Genomic DNA, 19,555 nt, shown 5'->3' on the forward strand with positions numbered 1-19,555 from the left:
TGAACATGAATCCATTCTCCACGGATGCTACCTGACCAGCTGAGTTACTACGGCACTTTGTGCGGGGTTTTTTTGTTAGCCAGAATCTGCAGTTCCTTGTTTCAACACGTAATCCATTCAATTTGGTCTCTGTACTCAAGGAAAACTATACCTGCAATCAAGCTGACTTTTGGACTGGGAACAAAAAATAAAACAACCGACTAAGTGAATAAATGGCTGGATTCCAATGTAATATCTGGTACAGAGAACATCTTTATGCATGCTTTTGGCTTTTAAGCTTATAAACCAATGAATCACTTGGAGGGTTCAGTAAATGAAATGGCAGCCACGTTTTGAAATGGCAGCAAATTTAGAATACTGTGTTCAGTTTTGGTCGCCCTGCTACAGGAAGAATGTCCTTAAACTGGAAAAAGTGCAGAGAAAATTTATAGCGATGTTGCCAGGACACAAGGGGATGAGCTAGAGGGCTAGGTTTGGCAGGCTAGGTCAGGGCTTATTCCATGAAGTGCATGAGGCTAAGAGCTTATATTATAGAGATGAATAAAATCATTAGGGGAATTTAGGGGTGGCACAGTGGCGCAGAGGTAGAGTTGCTGCCTGACAGCACCGGAGAACCGGGTTCGATCCTGACTGCGGGTGCTGTCTATACGGAGTCTGCACGTTCTCCCTGTGACCACGTGGGCTTTCTCCGGGTGCCCCGGTTTCCTCCCATACTCCAAAGACGTACAGGTGTGACGGTTAATTGGCTTTTGTAAATTGTCCCAAGTGCTAGTGTGATCGCTGGTTGGCGTGGACTCGGTGGGCCGAAGGGCCTGTTTCCACGCTGTATCTCTGAAGTCTAAAGATAGGGTGAGTGCAGTCTTCCTCAGAGTAGGGGAATCAAAAATAAAAGGACATAGGTTTAAAGTGAAAGGAGAAAGATTTAATAGGAACCTGAGGGGCAACCTTTTCAGTCAGAGTAGTTGAGGCAGGTACAATTACAGCATTTAAAAGACATGGGCACAGATACATGGATATAAATGAATTAGAGGGATATGGGCCAAGCACAGGCAAATGGGACACTATATGTTTGCATCAGCCATGATCACATTGAATGGCGGTGCTGGCTCGAAGGGCCGAATGGCCTACTCCTGCACCGATTGTCTATTAGTTTACAAATAAATACACTGTACTTTAGATCAGTTACTTCCTAGTGGTAAAAGACAACTCATAACTAGACAGGTTTATAAATTCAGCTGCAGCAGAGACGCCCAGGTTTCTGTCTCAGACACCACTTCCCAGTCGCAGGGGAAGACCAAAGGCCAAATGAAAAGTAACCCCCCCCCCCCCCCCCCCCCACCACACACAAATTTTGTTATGCCAGGCAGATGAAGAATCAGCTGATTGACCTTTATGCTGACATTTAACTACGGGAGCTGTTCCTTTCTTCCTCGCATTTGCAAATTCAAATTATTAAACAGAATTGCGATGTTGATGCAGTACACAAGGTCAAAGAATATTCACATTCCTAGTCAAAGTATCACTGACCACATTAGGAGTAAAACTGGCAGAAACATCTCATCCAACTCTAGGTCCCAGCCTTCTATCTGACGTACTATAACACAGGGAAGTTCTATTTCAGGCAGCATCTCAGGAGAGAAGGAATGGGTGACGTTTCGGGTCGAGACCCTTCTTCAGACTGATGTCGGGGGACGGCACAAAGGAAGGATTATAGGTGGAGACAGGAAGATAGAGGGAGAACTGGGAAGAGGGAGAGCAAATCCTCCAGAATTTTGTGAATAAGGAACTATAACACAGGGTGCCATTCGGACCACAGAGTCCAGCAGAGCAACATCAAGTCCATTCCCCCGTTAATTTCCTGTATCAATGCAATTTATGAGGGAAGGTTGTAGAGTTACACAACATGGACACAGGGCCTTCAGCCAATCTTGTGCATGCTGACCAAATTGGCACAACACAAAGTGTTGAAGAAACTCAGCGAGTCAGGCAACATCTGTGGAGCAAATGGACAGGTTTTGGGTCAGACCAAGTTGGCATACTGGGCGAGTCCCATTTGCCTGCATTTGGCCAATAGGCCTCTGAACCCTTCCCATCTATACATCTGTCCAAATATCTTTTAGTTCCCATCATGTGCCCATCGACTCCCTCGAGATAACAGTAGAATATCTGTTTGGATTTTTTGTGTCCAAGTCAGTGTATAGAACTGGGACCCAAGCCTTTACCTCGAGAGCAGGAGAGCTTCCCGCTGAGAAATCACAAAAACTGAATTTAATGCAACAAATTATGTATTTGGAATAAAATCTCCAGTTTATGCAGACATCCACCAAAGTAAAAGATTGTCTGTTTACATCACGCTCTCGACTAAATGAATAAAATAACAGCTCTCGACTAAATTAATAAAATAACAACTGGGACTCAAATGTAGAAACCTTTGATATTTGTTTTTAGGGCACTTTCGTAAGGAATCATTGGAGGTTAACAGCAGGGAGAATGCTGTTCATCATTTGCCACCACTAATGCATTATTTAATCGGAGGCTAAATTTATCATATCCACAAGGAATTTATGGGAACTATTACTTCCGAGCTGGAAGTCGTTCTCAGTTTTAAGCTCCATTATGCCTTTGATAGGAAGAAAGGAAGGCAGAAAAAGAGCAGTGCTCAGTAAATGCTGGTTAGGAAGATGGATCACAGAACTAAATTATGCAGCTGTAGAAGCAAGCAACTGCAGATGCTGGTTTACGGGGAATAAAAAGAAATGTGCTGGAGTATCTCAGCAGGTTAAGTTGCATTCCTGGAGAACATGGATGGGTGATGTTTCAGGTTGGGACTCTTCTTCGGACTGATTTAAGGAGGGTGGGGGAGGAAAGAAAGCTACAAGAGGGGAGGGGCAGGACAAACGTGGTGAACACAGGTGAGGGGGTTTTGATAGGCGTACACAGATGAGGGAACTTTTTGATGGGGAGGGGGAAGAGAGCAAGTTAGAAGAGGGGAGGGGCAGGACAAAGTGTGGCAGGTCTTAGGTGAACACAAGAGGGAGGTTTTTGATGGGGGGTAGAGAGAAAGCTGGAAGAGAGGAGGGTCAGGACAAGCGCAGCAGGTAAAAGATGAAGATAAACACAAAATGCTGGAGTAACTCAGCGGGACACGCAGCATCTCTGGACAGAAGGAATGGGTGACATTTCGGGTCAAGACCCTTCTTCAGTCTGAAGAAGGAATGGGTTTCATTTCAGGTCCAGACCCTTCTTCAGTCTGAAGAAGGAATGGGTAACGTTTCGGTTCGAGACCCTTCTTCAGTCTGAAGAAGGAATGGGTGACGTTTCGGGTCGAGACCCTTCTTCAGTCTGAAGAAGGGTCTCGACCCGAAACGTCACCCATTCCTTCCCTCCAGAGATGCTGCCTGACCCGCTGAGTTACTCCAGCTTTTTGTGTCTATCTTTAAAACCTGCATCTGCAGTTCCTTCCTACGGGTAAAAGATGAACACAGATAAGGGAAGTCATTGATGGGGGGGGGAGAGAGAGAGAAAGCTGGAAGAGAGGAGGGACACAGCATGGCAATAAGCATGCAGCTTATTGAAAGTGATTAGGAAGACTAATGATATCGTAACCTTGAGTGAAAGGAAGCTGCAATGCAATGGGGTTTTTTTGTTAAATGCATTTGTTTATTGAATGTGGCGTAATTGGTAATCCCAGCTTTAATTATCCATCCCTATTGCCTCTGAATGAAAGAGGTAATTACAAGTCAACCAAACTGCCGATGGTGGAGTGATATATCGGTCAGTCAGAGTAAGGATGACAGATTCTTTCCCTGAAGCACATGAAAGGGGCCAGATGGGCATTTATGAAAAGCTGATAGCTGAAACTAGTTTTTTTTAAATTCTAGATTTAATTAATTAGATTTATGATTTTCAATATTTTTACCGTTGGGTTGTAAGCTACATTTACGTTCTCCCTGTGACCGCGTGGGTTTTCCCTGGGTGCTTTTGTTCCCACCCACACTCCAAAGACGTGCAGGATTTTGTAAAAATTGTAAACTGCCCCCCAGCGTGTCAGGTAGTGCTGATGTTCAGGGTGAAAGCTGGTCGGTGGGGATTCAGTGGGCCGAAGGGGCCGTTTCCGCCCTGTTTCTCTAAACTAAACTAAAATGCATTAACTTTACATTGCACTGGATTAAGAAGTTTAGTTTAGAGTTTAGAGATACAGCGCCGAAACAGGCCCTTCGGCCCACCGGGTCCGCGCCGACCAGCGATCCCCGCACATTAACACAATCCTACACCCACTAGGGAATTTTTTTTAAACATTTACCAAGCCAATTAACCTACAAACCCGCATGCCTTTGGAGTGTGGGAGGAAACTGAGGATCTCGGAGAAAACCCACGTGGTCACGGGGAGAACGTACAAACTCCGTATAGACAGCACCCGTAGTCAGGATCAAACCCGGGTCTCCGGTGCTGCATTGGCTGTAAGGCGGAAACTCTACCGCTGCGCCACCGTGACCGAAACAAGGAACTGCAGATGCTGGTTTACCAAGGAAAGACACAAAAATGCTGGAATAACACACCAGGAAAAAGGGTCCCAATTATGGGAAGAAAGCTCCAAACCAGAAATGTCCGATCCACTTTCTTCAGAGATGCTGCCTGACCCAGCATTTTGTGTCTTTCCTTTCAATGGATTAAATGTAATTTGCTGTTTCTCTGCCAAATTATCAAATCATTCATAATCTTATAAAGGCCGTTGACCAGAATCTTTAATTGGTTTCTGTTTCCACAGATGCTGCTTGAGTGGCTGAGTTCTCCCAAGAGTCGAGAGTAAGAATCAAGAGTGTTTTATTGTCATTTGTCCCAAACAGAACAATTAAATTCTTACTTGCAGAAGCACAATGTAATATGTAAACTGCGCATTTCAGCATTTGTGTTCCAGATTCCAGCATCTGTAGTCTTATTTGTTCTCTATCCATAATCTCATTCCAACCCTACTATTTTGTCCTTGCATACCGTAACCCCTATAGTTAGGTCTGAATTATTTAAATTATAATAGCAAGCATTCGACATACCAAATCTTGTGAATCTAACTGCAAACAGTTTTAGAGCAATTTGTGTCTTTGTTTTTTTTTAAAGGGGGCAATTTTTTTCATTTGTTTCTAACCAATGCTTGCACGTTGCAACCAATTCACCAAGCACTATCCAGGGGCACAATGCATCTGCAGCTCCATCTTCCTGTCCTGGTTGTTTAAGGGACTGGACAAGTCACATAACTTTCCAAAGGCAGAGGTGTTAGTGGTTCAGTCATCCTTAATTTTTAATATTTACATTTCCCAATACTTATCCCATAATTTCGTAGTCATACAGCATGGAAACAAGCCCTTCATCCCAACTCGGCTGTGCCGACCAAGAAGTCCCATCTAAGCTAGTCCCATCTGCCCGTGTTTGACCCATGTCCCTCCAGCTTAATTTAGAGACACAGCACCGAAACAGGCCCTTCGGCCCACCAAGTCCGGTGTACACTAACACTATCCTACAGACTAGGGATAATTTTACAATTTCTACCAAACCAATTGGCCTACAAAAACCTGTACGTCTTTGGAGCGTTGGAGGAAACCGGAGCATCCAGAGAAAACCCAACGCAGGTCACGTATAGAATGTACAAACTCCGCACAGACAGCACCCATAGTCAGGATCAGACTCTGATCTCTGGCGCTGTAATAGACAATAGACAATAGGTGCAGGAGTAGGCCATTCGGCCCTTCGAGCCAGCACCGCCATTCAATGTGATCATGGCTGATCATTCTCAATCAGTACCCCGTTCCTGCTTTCTCCCCATACCCCCTGACTCCGCTATCCTTAAGAGCTCTATCTAGCTCTCTCTTGAATGTATTCAGAATTGGCCTCCACTGCCCTCTGAGGCAGAGAATTCCACAGATTCACAACTCTCTGACTAAAAAAGTTTTTCCTCATCTCCGTTCTAAATGGCCTACCCCTTATTCTTAAACTGTAGCCCCTGGTTCTGGACTCCCCCAACATTGGGAACATGTTTCCTACCTCTAACATGTCCAACCCCTTAATAATCTTATACGTTTCGATAAGATCCCCTCTTATCCTTCTAAATTCCAGTGTATACAAACCTAGTCACTCCAGTCTTTCAACATATGACAGTCCCGCCATTCCGGGAATTAACCTAGTAAACCTACGCTGCACGCCCTCAATAGCAAGAATATCCTTCCTCAAATTTGGAGACCAAAACGGCACACAGTACTCCAGGTGCGGTCTCACTAGGGCCCTGTACAACTGCAGAAGGACCTCTTTGCTCCTATACTCAACTCCTCTTGTTATGAATGCCAACATTCCATTGGCTTTCTTCACTGCCTGCTGTACCTGCATGCTTCCTTTCAGTGACTGATGCACTAAGACACCCAGATCACGTTGTACGTCCCCTTTTTCTAACTTGACACCATTCAAATAATAATCTGCCTTCCTATTCTTACCACCAAAGTGGATAACCTCACACTTATCCACATTAAACTGCATCTGCCATGCATCCGCCCACTCACACAACCTGTCCAAGTCACCCTGCAACCTCATAGCATCTTCCTCACAGTTCACAGTGCCACCTAGCTTTGTATCATCGGCAAATTTGCTAATGGTACTTTTAATCCCTTCATCCAAGTCATTGATGTATATTGTAAATAGCTGCGGTCCCAACACCGAGCCTTGCGGTACCCCACTAGTCACTGCCTGCCATTCTGAAAGGGACCCATTTATCCCCACTCTTTGCTTTCTGTCTGTCAACCAACTTTCTATCCATGTCAGTACCCTACCTCCAATAACATGTGCTCTAATTTTGCCCACCAATCTCCTATGTGGGACCTTGTCGAAGGCTTTCTGAAAGTCGAGGTACACCACATCCACCGGCTCTCCCCAGTCAATTTTCCTAGTTACATCCTCAAAAAATTCCAGTAGATTAGTCAAGCACGATTTCCCCTTCGTAAATCCATGCTGACTCGAAACGATTCTGTTACTGCGATCCAAATGCTCCGCAATTTCGTCTTTTACAATTGACTCCAGCATCTTCCCCACCACTGATGTCAGACTAACTGGTCTATAATTTCCCGTTTTCTCTCTCCCTCCTTTCTTGAAAAGAGGGATAACATTAGCTACCCTCCAATCCACAGGAACTGACCCGGAATCTATAGAACATTGGAAAATAATTACTAATGCGTCCACAATTTCTAGAGCCACCTCCTTAAGCACCCTGGGATGCAGACCATCAGGCCCTGGGGATTTATCAGCCTCGAGTCCCATTAGTCTACCCAAAACATTTTCCTGCCTAATGTGGATTTCCTCCAGTTCCTCTGTCACCCTAGGATCTCTGGCCACTAGAACATCTGGGAGATTGTTTGTATCCTCCTCAGTGATGACAGATCCAAAGTACCGGTTCAACTCTTCTGCCATTTCCTTGTTCCCCATAATAAATTCCCCTGCTTCTGTCTTCAAGGGACCCACATTTGCCTTGACTATTTATTTCCTCTTCACATACCTAAAAAAGCTTTTACTATCCTCCTTTATATTATTGGCTAGTTTACCCTCGTACCTCATCTTTTCTCCCCGTATTGCCTTTTTAGTTATCTTCTGTTGCTCTTTAAAAGAGTCCCAATCCTCTGGCTTCCCACTCTTCTTTGCTATGTTATACTTCTTCCCTTTTATTTTTATGTTGTCCTTGACTTCCCTTGTCAGCCACGGGTGCCTCTTACTCCCCTTAGAATCTTTCCTCCTCTTTGGGATAAATTGATCCTGCAACTTCTGCATTACTCCCAAGAATACCTGCCATTGCTGTTCCAGTCTTCCCTGCCAGGGCCTCCTTCCAGTCAATTTTGGCCAACTCCTGCCTCATGCCTCTGTAATCCCCTTTGCTGTACTGTAATACTGACACCTCCGATTTTCCCTTCTCCCTCTCCATTTGTAGAGGGAGCAACTCTACCGCTGCTCCAAAAACTTCCTATCCATGCACCTGTCCAAGTGCCTTTTTAATTTTATTATATTTCCATCAAACTCTTACGTTAATATCGCCACAGGAGCACAATAAAAGTACCAGGTTGGATTATTTTAGGTTTATGATGCAGAAAAGATATAGAGATGATATTTTCACTTTAGTTAGTAAAGACTGGAAACCTGTAGATGTGACAAGCCTACCCAGACCTCCCAACATTTGATTTTACAAATTCATAATTTTGATGTCGAAAATTCAGAATTTTACATCAAAATTCATAATATGGCGCGTAATGCAACAGTTCAGCAAAAAAAGGTATGCGTGCCAAATGCGCATACGTGTTGCGCTACATTCATGTGTGAAAAACGACTTATTTCCAACAGTCTGTAGCTCTTGGACTGCATGTATAAAGTCAGGCCTCTCATGAGTATATTCTGCTATTTACAGAAAGATTATTGAACAGAGATACTTTCTGCAACACAAAGAAAAGATTGTTTTTTCTATTTTGCTTTTTCCTTACACATCCCAATTCTCTTGGTATTGAATAAAAGAACAATTATCATAAAATGTATGACTAGTTATGAAGAAAGAGTTGATATATGCGACTCGACTAAGCATACGGAAATAAATTTGCACATTAATTGATAATCTGCCCGAAAAGGTGGTAATTGGCTTTTCTGCTGTGTTTTATATTTTAGACAATAGGTGCAGGAGTAGGCCATTCGGCCCTTCGAGCCAGCACCACCATTCAATGTGATCATGGCTGATCATTCTCAATCAGTACCCCGTTCCTTTTTTAACCCCGTCTTAATTAATTAACATAGTTATATAATCTTGCAATTAAATTTAATATTTACTCATTACAGTTCCACCACTGATTTTCTGGCACTCTTGGTTCCAGAGCTTTGCTGGTTTATCCAGCTGGCCAAGGAAGTCGGCTAAGGGGATAGATGGGTTGGAGTTCCAGAGCCCCGGCCGCAGGTTGCAAATTCAACCCACCGATCGGCCATGGAAGTCCCGATGAGGTCGAGATTGGCTGCCTTGCCCAGCCTAGGTGCCACATTTTCGGGGAGACTTCCAGGGCGATTTCACGCGGAACCCCTCGCGACTGAATCGACAAATTGCAATTACCGACTGTTTTGCGGAAAAAATGTGAGGTGAAATCGGAATGGCGGAAATGAAATAAGAAAGCGGAAACTTTCCGCCAAATTCGGAAGGGTTGGGAGGGGTGCCTACCTGTTGTCCACAAAGCTGACAGCATAGTTGACAGCTGGTCCTGCTGGTATGCCGGCATCTTTGAAAAATTGGATCCACTCTGACGTGACTAAGGAGAAAAAAAGGTTTTATTTTAGAATTTCTCAAAATCCAACATATCTCTTAAAAGTAGGGCAGACACCCTAAACAAAAGCACATAGAAGTGCGCCTGAATCTATGTACTGATCCAGTGATACCTCGGGGTAAACTCATAAATCACATGAGCAGAACTAGGCCATCAGGTCTTTAAGGGCTCAAATTCAGCGTAGCCATGTGGGTTTTATTGCAGGGGTGTTAAAAAGGTGTAAAAGCTCCAGCTCGATTATGTTGCCAAGACATCCTGTTTATGGCTAAGGGTATCCTTTGATATGGGCAACTGGCTTTAAGGCTTTGATGGTTAGCCATCCTTTGAAGTGTTAAGAAGAACAACTTGCCATATGGACTGCCCTCTGTTCCCAAGAAAGAAGAGGTCATGATGGACACAACGGACGCGGAGGTCCCGAAAGAGACAAAGATTTATAGGACATTGTAAAACTTGCCATATAAGGTAGCAACAGGAAATGTACTGACACATGTATTTCGGGTATAAATATGTGTAATTGTTAGCATTCGGGGAGAGAGACTACACTAGCTTCCTAAGCGTTTCTAAACGCTTCGGTTTCTAGACTCTCTCCCACCTGGATGAGTAGAATAAAGAGGTTAAACGAATTCGGTTGTCTGCCTGTTTTTTCTAATAGGCCACAGACTACAACATTTGGCGTAGTCGGCAGGATCTCTTTGGCACCGTCAACCACGAACGACTAAGCGGCATCGGTGGCTGAAACACGTCCACAGGGGACAGAGTGCACTTCTCGACCGTTGTTCGAGACCCCGGACGTTGACGTTTTTCAGACACTGAAGTCCCTCGTTTGGGGTTGATTTCGTGTTCAACTGAGATTCACAGACGAACCGATAAGGAAAAGGATAAGGATAAGGTTCCGGATTTGGAAGGTAAGGGGCGGTCACTCTTGTCATTGTCTTGGTCTGGGTGCAATTAATATTTATTGGTAATATTTATTGGTAGTATTTATTGATAACATATTTTCGGATAATTGACAATCAGACATATGGGACAGTCTTTGGATAAGAGTGATGGCGGTGCCCCGGTACAACACATGTGTTATTTATTTATTTGCTTCGTTAATGAAAAGATTGGGAAACGAGGCCTGGCCAGTAGGAGGTACATGGAATGTAGAGACTATCAAAGAGGGGGTGCAGAAGCGCCATCAGGAGTTGAGGGAGCGAAGTTGGAGGGAAAATGAAGGTGTATGATCTAAGACTTGACCGTGCTACCCGAGCTCGAGGTGAATTTTAAACCGGTACCAAAGGGATATATCCCGCACAACAACAAAAGTCAGAATCCGAACCACTGGAGTATATAGCGGCTTTATTAGGTAATCAGGAGTCCGAGGGTGACGAGGAACCCTGGACGTGTCCGATCCCCACAGCCCCACAGGCAGATCCACCGGCTGCGGTTGTGCCAGTCCCGGTTCTACCCTCCCCGTCAGGATATTGGGGACTACCCCCCGATAATGAGACAGCATCAGGGAATATGGATAGGTCCCAGACAAAGGGTTAAGTTGCGCCACGAGTAAGAATCCGCACGATCGGCGCTAAAGATTGAGGATGCTGCCCACCCTCGCCTTTTTCAGTACACCTCATGCTGCCCAGCAGGCCTGCCACCTTTGCGTTGACCAATGTGCTAGTATTTACACCGACTCACGATATGCCTTTGGGGTTGCACATGATTTTGGTAACCTGTGGCAGCACAGGGGCTTTTTGACTGCAGCAGGCACTCCTATTAAAAATGTCCTGTTTTTCTGAAATCTACTAGCGAGTTTAACACTCCCGAAAAACCTTGGCTGTCATTAAATGTAATTCGCATACATCTGTCAAGGATCCCATTTCTTTCGGGAATGCATTGGCTGACACATTGGCATGCACAGAGGCCCTGACCCCTACCATTTTAGTTTCTTCAGGCGAACAACAGCAGTTTTCTGCAACTACCGCTATGCCCAGTGTTTCGGAATTCTGCCAGCTTCAGGGGGACGCCCCCGAGGCTGAGAGACACCAGTGGAGCCAGGATGGGTGTTCCCCTTGCGAATCTGACTTGCTTTGGGTTACTGCCTCTGGCAAAGTTTGTGTCCCTAACGCGCTTTTACCTGTTTTGTTGTATTATGTGCACTCTCTTACCTATGCTGGTAAGAGGGGAATGTTGGATGTAATAAATGCTACATGGTATCACCCCAAAATACATTGGGGTTTACAAATTGATTTTATTGAATTGCCACGTGTACATAGTTATAAGTATTGCTTAGTTATTGTTGATGTGTTTAGCTGATGGATTGATTTTGCTATTGATGTTGCTATTTAGCTATTGTTACTCCTGCTATTAGGGGAAGTGCACTCATGAATTATATGGTATTGTGGTCAATCTGTATTTACTCCATGACATTTATGTAAAGACGATCAGATGATGTGCAGAGGAGACAAAGGCACAATACCCTGGAAGGCAGAAGGAATAGGACCCTGCTCAGGATAGTTTAATGGTTTAATAAGACCAGAGCTAAACAATTGAGAGACCAAGCCTATTGGGTTGTACCCTGTGGACATGCTTTGTGCCAGCTTAATTTCCAATGCCTGACAGATGAATTTAGTTTTCCATGTAAGAAGCAGCAGCCGTATCAGGGTCGATGTAGACGAACTCGAGGGTTACATCAGTCGTCCCTACGAGAGGAGATGAGGGGAAGAATAGACTGGGAAAAATTGGAGGTTACATGGGAATTTTGTTTTTGTCTTTCAGTCCAGGTATTTTTAAATTCATGTTACAAGTTGACAAAGCTTTTAATCAGGCGTAGCAACGTCATGGTAAACTATTTTATGGATAACACCTTTCCTTACTCCTATTCCGTGCACGCTTTACTATTGACTTATTTACTGCCTAGTATTGAGAGCGATAACCATTTGCTCGGAGGGTGAGCTGGTGCTTTAGAACACCAGGTCTGCCCGGTTCTTTTTGAATCACTCACAGAGCCCTGGCTCCAATAATTGGTGTACGGATTATGATAACCGACCAGATGACTGTGGATTTCAATGTTTTAATGGGTGGTCCTTGAGACCCTATCTTAATCAAACACAGGAGAATTGGCCCCGGATACAAGTTAATTCTCCTCATGACTCTCCAGAAACACCGATAAATACAACTTGTTTCTGTAGAATGGGATCTAGACCAAATGAAGTTGGTCTGTCTGTGGGATTCAGCACATGCACCCATATCAGTACTGCAGTTCCCCCAAGACCTCTTAATGGGACTTACTTAAAATGTGGGAGCTGAGCATATGTCTGGTTACCAGGACTTTCGCCACGGTATGATCAGGGATCTTATGAGACCTGGACAGGGTGTTGTTATCTAGCTTTTGTGATCCCACCTTTACAAATCATAAATCATCCTCTGCAGCATCCAGAGTGGAGCTCTAATCGAGTTGTATTGGAGTTTGAGGGGTTTTGGTGGCTAATATTCCCGAGATGGGGAACCGCTCGGGCGGGAACTGAAATTTGAAACTTAGCTAGTGCCCTGGAACAATTAGCAAATTGTACCGCTGATGGACTGTACGAGACTCAGGAACAAACAGGCCAGTTAACAACTGAAATGGTGGCCCTGCGTCTTGTCGCTCTCCAGAATCGTATGGCTCTAGATTTCCTGCTAGCCAAGAGAGGGGGTACCTGTGCTATGATAGGGCAAGAATGTTGTACATTTGTACCAGATGTATCCTCTAATATCACCAATATCGCGGGGCATGTGAAGGAGGTTATAGAAAGAGCATTTAGCGTTTGAGCCCTCTGAGGGGGTGCTGTGAACTGTTTATATATGTGCTGTTATGTTTGTGTGCCATTGTATGTTTGTTCTTAGTACCTGAACTGATGTACAGCGCTTTGGTCAATGTGGGTTGTTTTTAGATGTGTTATACAAATAAAATTGACTTGACTTGACTAAGAAAATAGGGGCAGATTTAGCCCAAGATCGAATTAATGCTTCAGGATGGGATTGGTTTGGCTTAGGATATGTGTGGGGCCGATTCTCCATTATGGCAGTATCATTGCGTTAATTGTTGTGATTCTGTTAATCTGTTATTGTTTCAGTCCATGTATACGCCAAATATTTGTCAATCAACCACTTTAAAAGACTGTGATTATAGTATAATCAAAGAGGGGATGTAAGGGCTCAAATTCAGCGTAGCCATGTGGGTTTTATTGCAGGGGTGTTAAAAAGGTGTAAAAGCTCCAGCTCGATTATGTTGCCAAGACATCCTGTTTATGGCTAAGGGTATCATTAGATATGGGCAACTGGCTTTAAGGCTTTGATGGTTAGCCATCCTTTGAAGTGTTAAGAAGAACAACTTGCCATATGGACTGCCCTCTGTTCCCAAGAAAGAAGAGGTCATGATGGACACAACGGACGCGGAGGTCCCGAAAGAGACAAAGATTTATAGGACATTGTAAAACTTGCCATATAAGGTAGCAACAGGAAATGTACTGACACATGTATTTCGGGTATAAATATGTGTAATTGTTAGCATTCGGGGAGAGACTACACTAGCTTCCTAAGCGTTTCTAAACGCTTCGGTTTCTAGACTCTCTCCCACCTGGGTGAGTAGAATAAAGAGGTTAAACGAATTCGGTTGTCTGCCTGTTTTTTCTAATAGGCCACAGACTACAACAGGTCTACTCCGCCATTCAATTATGGCTGACCTATTTTTCCCTTTTAACCCCATTCTCCTGCCTTCTCCCCGTAACTTTGCCCCCCCCCCACTACTAATCAGGAACCTGTCAATCTCCACTTTAAAAATACACAATGACCTGGCCTCCATAGCCGTATGTGGCAGTGAATTCCACAGATTCACCAGCCTGACTAAAGAATAAAGAAGTTCCTCCTCATCTTCTCTCTAAAGGTACGTCCTTTTATTCCGATTCTTTTGGCTGGATGAAAATTAGTAACTAAAATGTAACTGTAAGCATACTGTACTCTCAAAGTAAAATGGTGGGACACTCCATTCGATCAGCGCATCATTTTGTGGTGCTCTCAATCAATTGGAGTCCCTTCCAATTTTTGGGCTCAGGGCGTTACATATATTGCCCATCCTATCCCTAATCTATTGACCTTGGAGAAGGCCATGGAGAGCTGCCTTCTTGAGCCACCAAAATCATAGCGATGAGGGTACTTCCCTCCCCAGTGATGTTAGGCAGGGGTTTCAGGGTGTAGTCCCAGATACGATGAAAGAACAGCAATATATTTTCAACTCGGGGTGTTGCACGACTTGGAGGGGGAGCCCCACAGGGAGGGTGGTGCTCCCACATACCTGCTGCCCACGTCCTCCTTGGTGTGGATGGCACCATGGGTTTCAGAGGTGCTGCCAGAGCATACGAGTAACTACATTGTATTCTGCATATGCTACACAATGCGGTCATGGTGTATGCTGCTGGTAACCCGTGAGATGAACTGCATTCCGAATTGAGAGAGATTTCCGGAGTCGAGGGGAATCAGGAATAATGGGAATTAGGCAGGGAAATTGAGTTAAAGCCAATGTGAAAGCAAGGAACTGCAGATGTTGGTTTACAATAAAAGACATAAAGCACTGGAGTAACTCAGCCAATGAGCAGTTAAGACAATTTTACTGCATGGCATTGCTAAGTCAAGAGGGTATACAATGTACTCAGAGCTTCTCTTTGCAATCTTAAGTCACTATTTTAATATTAGATCTAATCCTTATTTTCCACATGCTGTTTGAAAGCTTGGCTCAAATTTCATCCATAGCTGGGATACCACTGTGACCGGTAGCTCAGACATGCACCAACCGAAGGTCACTTGGCCACCGAACCCCAAAGACAAGTGCTGGGATCAAAATAGCACCACACGTGTGCTGCTAAATAAAACTGCTTGCAAGCGGGGTGTGGATTGCTTCCCAACACGAGTAACACACTACTGAAGATCAGTCGGCTTCTGTAGGATTAGCAGCACATCAGCTGAACAAACACCTCTAGGCACTGGGAATAGCAGGAATTTGGGATACTCTTCCATGAGCAACTGAAGTCGATAGTAAAATGGACATGGATTGGAGGTTGTTAAACAAATGCATTAAGGGAAATGCGGTAAAGGAAAACAAATAAAATCGCAGATCACCCATTGAAAGACAGGACAGGCCACTCCAACAAACCATGGAACATTAGGGAAGAGGTATCATCGGATAAAGTGGATATATCATCGGATAAAGCTTTAAAATGAAAGGTTTCCTTTGGGTAGATGTGTGGGATAATTGAAAATGAATGATCAAAAGTGTTTTGTGCCTTTGATATAAACCAGCATCTGCAGTTCCTCGTTTATATTTCTTTATAAATATTTGTACCTTTGAGTTTCAAATTATATGGTTTATAAAAACAAATGCCATCACCATGGCATGCAAATTTTTTTGAAAGGCCAGTACAGATTATACACAATTGCCTAAAACCACTTCAATTCTTTCTTGTGTGGAAAGGAGCTGCAGATGCTGGTTATACCGAAGATGGACACAAAATGTTGGAGTAACTCAAAAGGTCTGGCAGCATCCCTGGAGCAAAGGAATAGGTGACGTTTCAGGTCGAGACCCTTCTTCATAATTCTTTCATATTCTGTTGAAGGACTGGGACCACAAAAGAATATTTTTCGCTTCCACAAACTAACACCGAGTGTTGCAGCTGTTTTGCCTGATGTCACAAACTCCTCATGAGCAAATGATCAGTTAGTCTATTTTTGGCTGGGGCAGTGTCGCATGACATTCTCTGCTTTGATAGCAGATGTAAAAGTACAACTGCTTTCAAAGATTCCACCTGTGATGTAGAAGTTTGAGGTGACTCAGCCTCTCAATCCCGCAACAATGTTAAATGCTGGAAAAGGATTTACCCAAATTAACACGATAAAAACAAAACCTGTAACAGTTCAATTGTTGGATTAACTAAAATAGAAGGCACTAATATCAAACTTTGCACTAAAGACTGTCACAAAACACCATGCAATAATGTCAAACTTTTAACGTCAATACTCTTTTCTTCACTGGTGTTTAAACACTGCATCGCAGATGGGCGTCAGGGTCCATCAGCGAGATGGCAAGGAGTTCAGGACTAGTAATCAGGCAGAGGGGGTCGGGGCCAGAGGTAGGGGGAAATCGGGGCCAGAGGTAGGGGGGAAATCGGGGCAGATGGGGGGGAAATTGGGGCCAGATTTGGGGGGGGGGAGATTGGGGACAGATGGGGGGCAATCGGGGGCAAATGGGAGAGGGGCGCAGGGTTTGGTGGGGGGGCAGAGTTTGTGGGGGGGTTGGGGCCAGAGGTGGGGTGGAGAAGAAATTAGGGTCGAGGTGAGAGGTGAATCAAGGCTAGAAGTGAGGGGGGTTTCTTCTTTAAAAAAAAAATCTGCTTTGTAGTGCACAACCGCAAACAGCTGGGCTATCTCGTGCAGGTTTTGCTCGCGTCGGTACTGGTTGCAAAAGGGTTATTTAGATTTTTTATGTGGGCAAGTTTGGTGAGATGATCCATGTCCAAGTTGTCGAGGAGGGGGTGAAAGGGGGGGGGGGCGTGGGGGGAAGGAGGGAAAGTGGGGGGGAAAGGGTGTGTGTGGCGGGAAAGGTGGGGTGGGGGGAAAGGGGGTGTGTGTGGGGAAAGGGTGTGGGGGGAAGGGAGGGGGGTGGGGGGGAAGGGAGGGGGGTGGGAGGGAAGGGAGGGGGGGTGGGAGGGAAGGGAGGGGGGGTGGGGGGGAAGGGAGGGGGGGTGGGGGGGGAAGGGAGGGGGGGGAAGGGAGGGGGGGTGGGGGGAAGGGAGGGGGGGTGGGGGGGAAGGGAGGGGGGATGGGGGGAAGGGAGGGGGGGTGGGGGGAAGGGAGGGGGGTGGGGGGAAGGGAGGGGGGGGTGGGGGAAGGGAGGGGGGTGGGGGGGAAGGGAGGGGGGGTGGGGGGGAAGGGAGGGGGGGTGGGGGGGAAGGGAGGGGGGGTGGGGGGGGAAGGGAGGGGGGGTGGGGGGAAGGGAGGGGGGGTGGGGGGGAAGGGAGGGGGGGGTGGGGGGAAGGGAGGGGGGTGGGGGGGAAGGGAGGGGGGGGTGGGGGGGAAGGGAGGGGGGGTGGGGGGGAAGGGAGGGGGGGTGGGGGGAAGGGAGGGGGGTTGGGGGGGAAGGGAGGGGGGGTGGGGGGGAAGGGGGGGTGGGGGGGAAGGGAGGGTGGGGGGGAAGGGGGGGTGGGGGGGAAGGGGGGGTGGGGGAAAGGGAGGGGGGTGGGGGAAGGGAGGGGGGGTTGGGGGGAAGGGAGGGGGGGTGGGGGGGAAGGGAGGGGGGGTGGGGGGGAAGGGAGGGGGGGTGGGGGGGAAGGGAGGGGGGGTGGGGGGGAAGGGAGGGGGGGTGGGGGGGAAGGGAGGGGGGGTGGGGGGGAAGGGAGGGGGGGTGGGGGGGAAGGGAGGGGGGGTGGGGGGGAAGGGAGGGGGGGAGGGGGGGGGGGTGGGGGGGAAGGGTGGGGGGGAAGGGAGGGGGGGTGGGGGGAAGGGAGGGGGGTGGGGGGAAGGGAGGGGGTGGGGGGGAAGGGAGGGGGGTGGGGGGGAAGGGAGGGGGGGTGGGGGGGAAGGGAGGGGGGGTGGGGGGGAGGGGGGGGGGTGGGGGGGAAGGGTGGGGGGGAAGGGAGGGGGGTGGGGGGGAAGGGGGGGGGTGGGGGGGAAGGGAGGGGGGGTGGGGGGGTAGGGTGGGGGGGTGGGGGGGGGAGGGGGGGGGGTTGGGGGGGGGGGAGGGGGGGGGGGGGGGGAAGGGAGGGGGGGTGGGGGGGGGGGAGGGGGGGGTGGGGGGGAGGGGGGGGGTGGGGGGGAGGGGGGGGGGTGGGGGGGAAGGGAGGGGGGGTGGGGGGGAGGGGGGGGGGGTGGGGGGGAAGGGGGGGGGGGTGGGGGGGAAGGTGGGGTGGGGTGAAGGGGGGGGGGTGGGGTGAGGGAGGGGGGTGGGGGGGAAGGGAGGGGGTGGGGGGGAGGGAAGGGTGGGGGTGGGGGGGAAGGGAGGGAGGGGTGGGGGGGGAAGTGAGGGGGGTGGGGGGGGGAAGTGAGGGGGGGTGGGGGGGGGAGTGAGGGGGGGTGGGGGGGAAGGGAGTGGGGGGGAAGGGAGGGGGGGTGGGGGAAGGGGGGGGGGGTGGGGGGAAGGGAGGGAGGGGGGGAAGGGAGGGAGGGGGGGAAAGGGAGGGAGGGGGGGGAAGGGAGGGAGGGGGGGGAAGGGTGGGGGGGGGGGGGGAAGGGAGGGAGGGGGGAAAGGGAGGGGGGGGGAAAGGTGGGGGGGGGGGAAAGGGAGGGAGGGGGGGAAGGGTGGGAGGGGGGGGAAGGGTGGGTGGGGGGGGAAGGGAGGGTGGGGGGGGAAAGGGAGGGGGGGGGGGAAAGGGTGGGAGGGGGTGGGTGGGGGGGGGAAGGGTGGGTGGGGGGGGGAATGGGTGGGTGGGGGGGGAAGGGAGGGTGGGGGGGGTAAGGGAGGGGGGGGTTGGGGGGGGGAAGGGGGTGGGGGGGGAAGGGAGGGGGGGGTAAGGGTGGGGGGGGGAAAGGGAGGGAGGGGGGGAAGGGAGGGAGGGGGGGAAGGGAGGGTGGGGGGGGGAAAGGGAGGGGGGAGGGGGGGGGAAGGGGGGAGGGAGGGGGGGGAAAGGGAGGAGGGGGGGGAAAGGGAGGGGGGGGGGAAAGGGAGGGAGGGGGGGAAAGGGAGGGAGGGGGGGAAAGGGAGGGAGGGGGGGAAAGGGAGGGAGGGGGGGAAAGGGAGGGAGGGAGGGAAAGGGAGGGGGGAGGGAATGTTTGGGATCAGGCAAGGGAATGGATCAGGCAAGGGAGGGGGACCGGGCGCCCAGGCCTGGATCCCTATGTCCCGCCTCCATGTATACCCCCCCCCCCCCCCCCGCCCCCCATCCCAACCCGCACCACCACCACCCCCCCACCCTCCCCGCTGCACCGCCCGCAGTTTCCCTTCGTGCGGCCCTCTCCCTCTCCCCTCTCCCTCTCCTTCCCTCCCTCCCGCTGAAGCCGCTACCCCGGCCTGGCCGCCAGGGAGGGGTAACCGGGATCCGCTTCACACGCCGCCCGGGACGGACCGCGAGCCGCTTGACCCGCCGCCCCGGACCCCAGGGCCGCCCGGGAGGGCCCAGGAGCCGCCCCGGACCCCACGGCCGCCCGGGAGCCGGAGCTTCAGCCGCCGCCGGCCCGGCGCTTACCGAGAGTCACCGACACCATCTTGGTTCCGCGCAGCGCCCACACGTCAT

The 19,555-nt window shown here is 48.9% G+C and overlaps 1 protein-coding gene across 4 annotated transcripts in view; it reads right to left on the minus strand.

The window, feature by feature from the left end:
- c41h19orf47 (chromosome 41 C19orf47 homolog) overlaps positions 1-19,555 on the minus strand; it is a 40,578-nt gene extending 21,023 nt beyond the window's left edge. For all 4 annotated transcript variants that reach the window (XM_078431046.1, XM_078431045.1, XM_078431044.1 and 1 more), the window contains exons 1-2: positions 19,508-19,555; positions 9,218-9,305 (exon numbers count right to left, since the gene is read on the minus strand). In XM_078431046.1, the coding sequence (XP_078287172.1) occupies positions 9,218-9,305; positions 19,508-19,526 (107 nt within the window). In that variant the 5' untranslated portion in view covers positions 19,527-19,555. The remainder of the gene's footprint in view (positions 1-9,217; positions 9,306-19,507) is intronic.

The sequence above is a fragment of the Rhinoraja longicauda genome, chromosome 41 (assembly GCF_053455715.1).
Source record: "Rhinoraja longicauda isolate Sanriku21f chromosome 41, sRhiLon1.1, whole genome shotgun sequence".
In the NCBI taxonomy this organism is placed as follows: domain Eukaryota; kingdom Metazoa; phylum Chordata; class Chondrichthyes; order Rajiformes; family Arhynchobatidae; genus Rhinoraja; species Rhinoraja longicauda.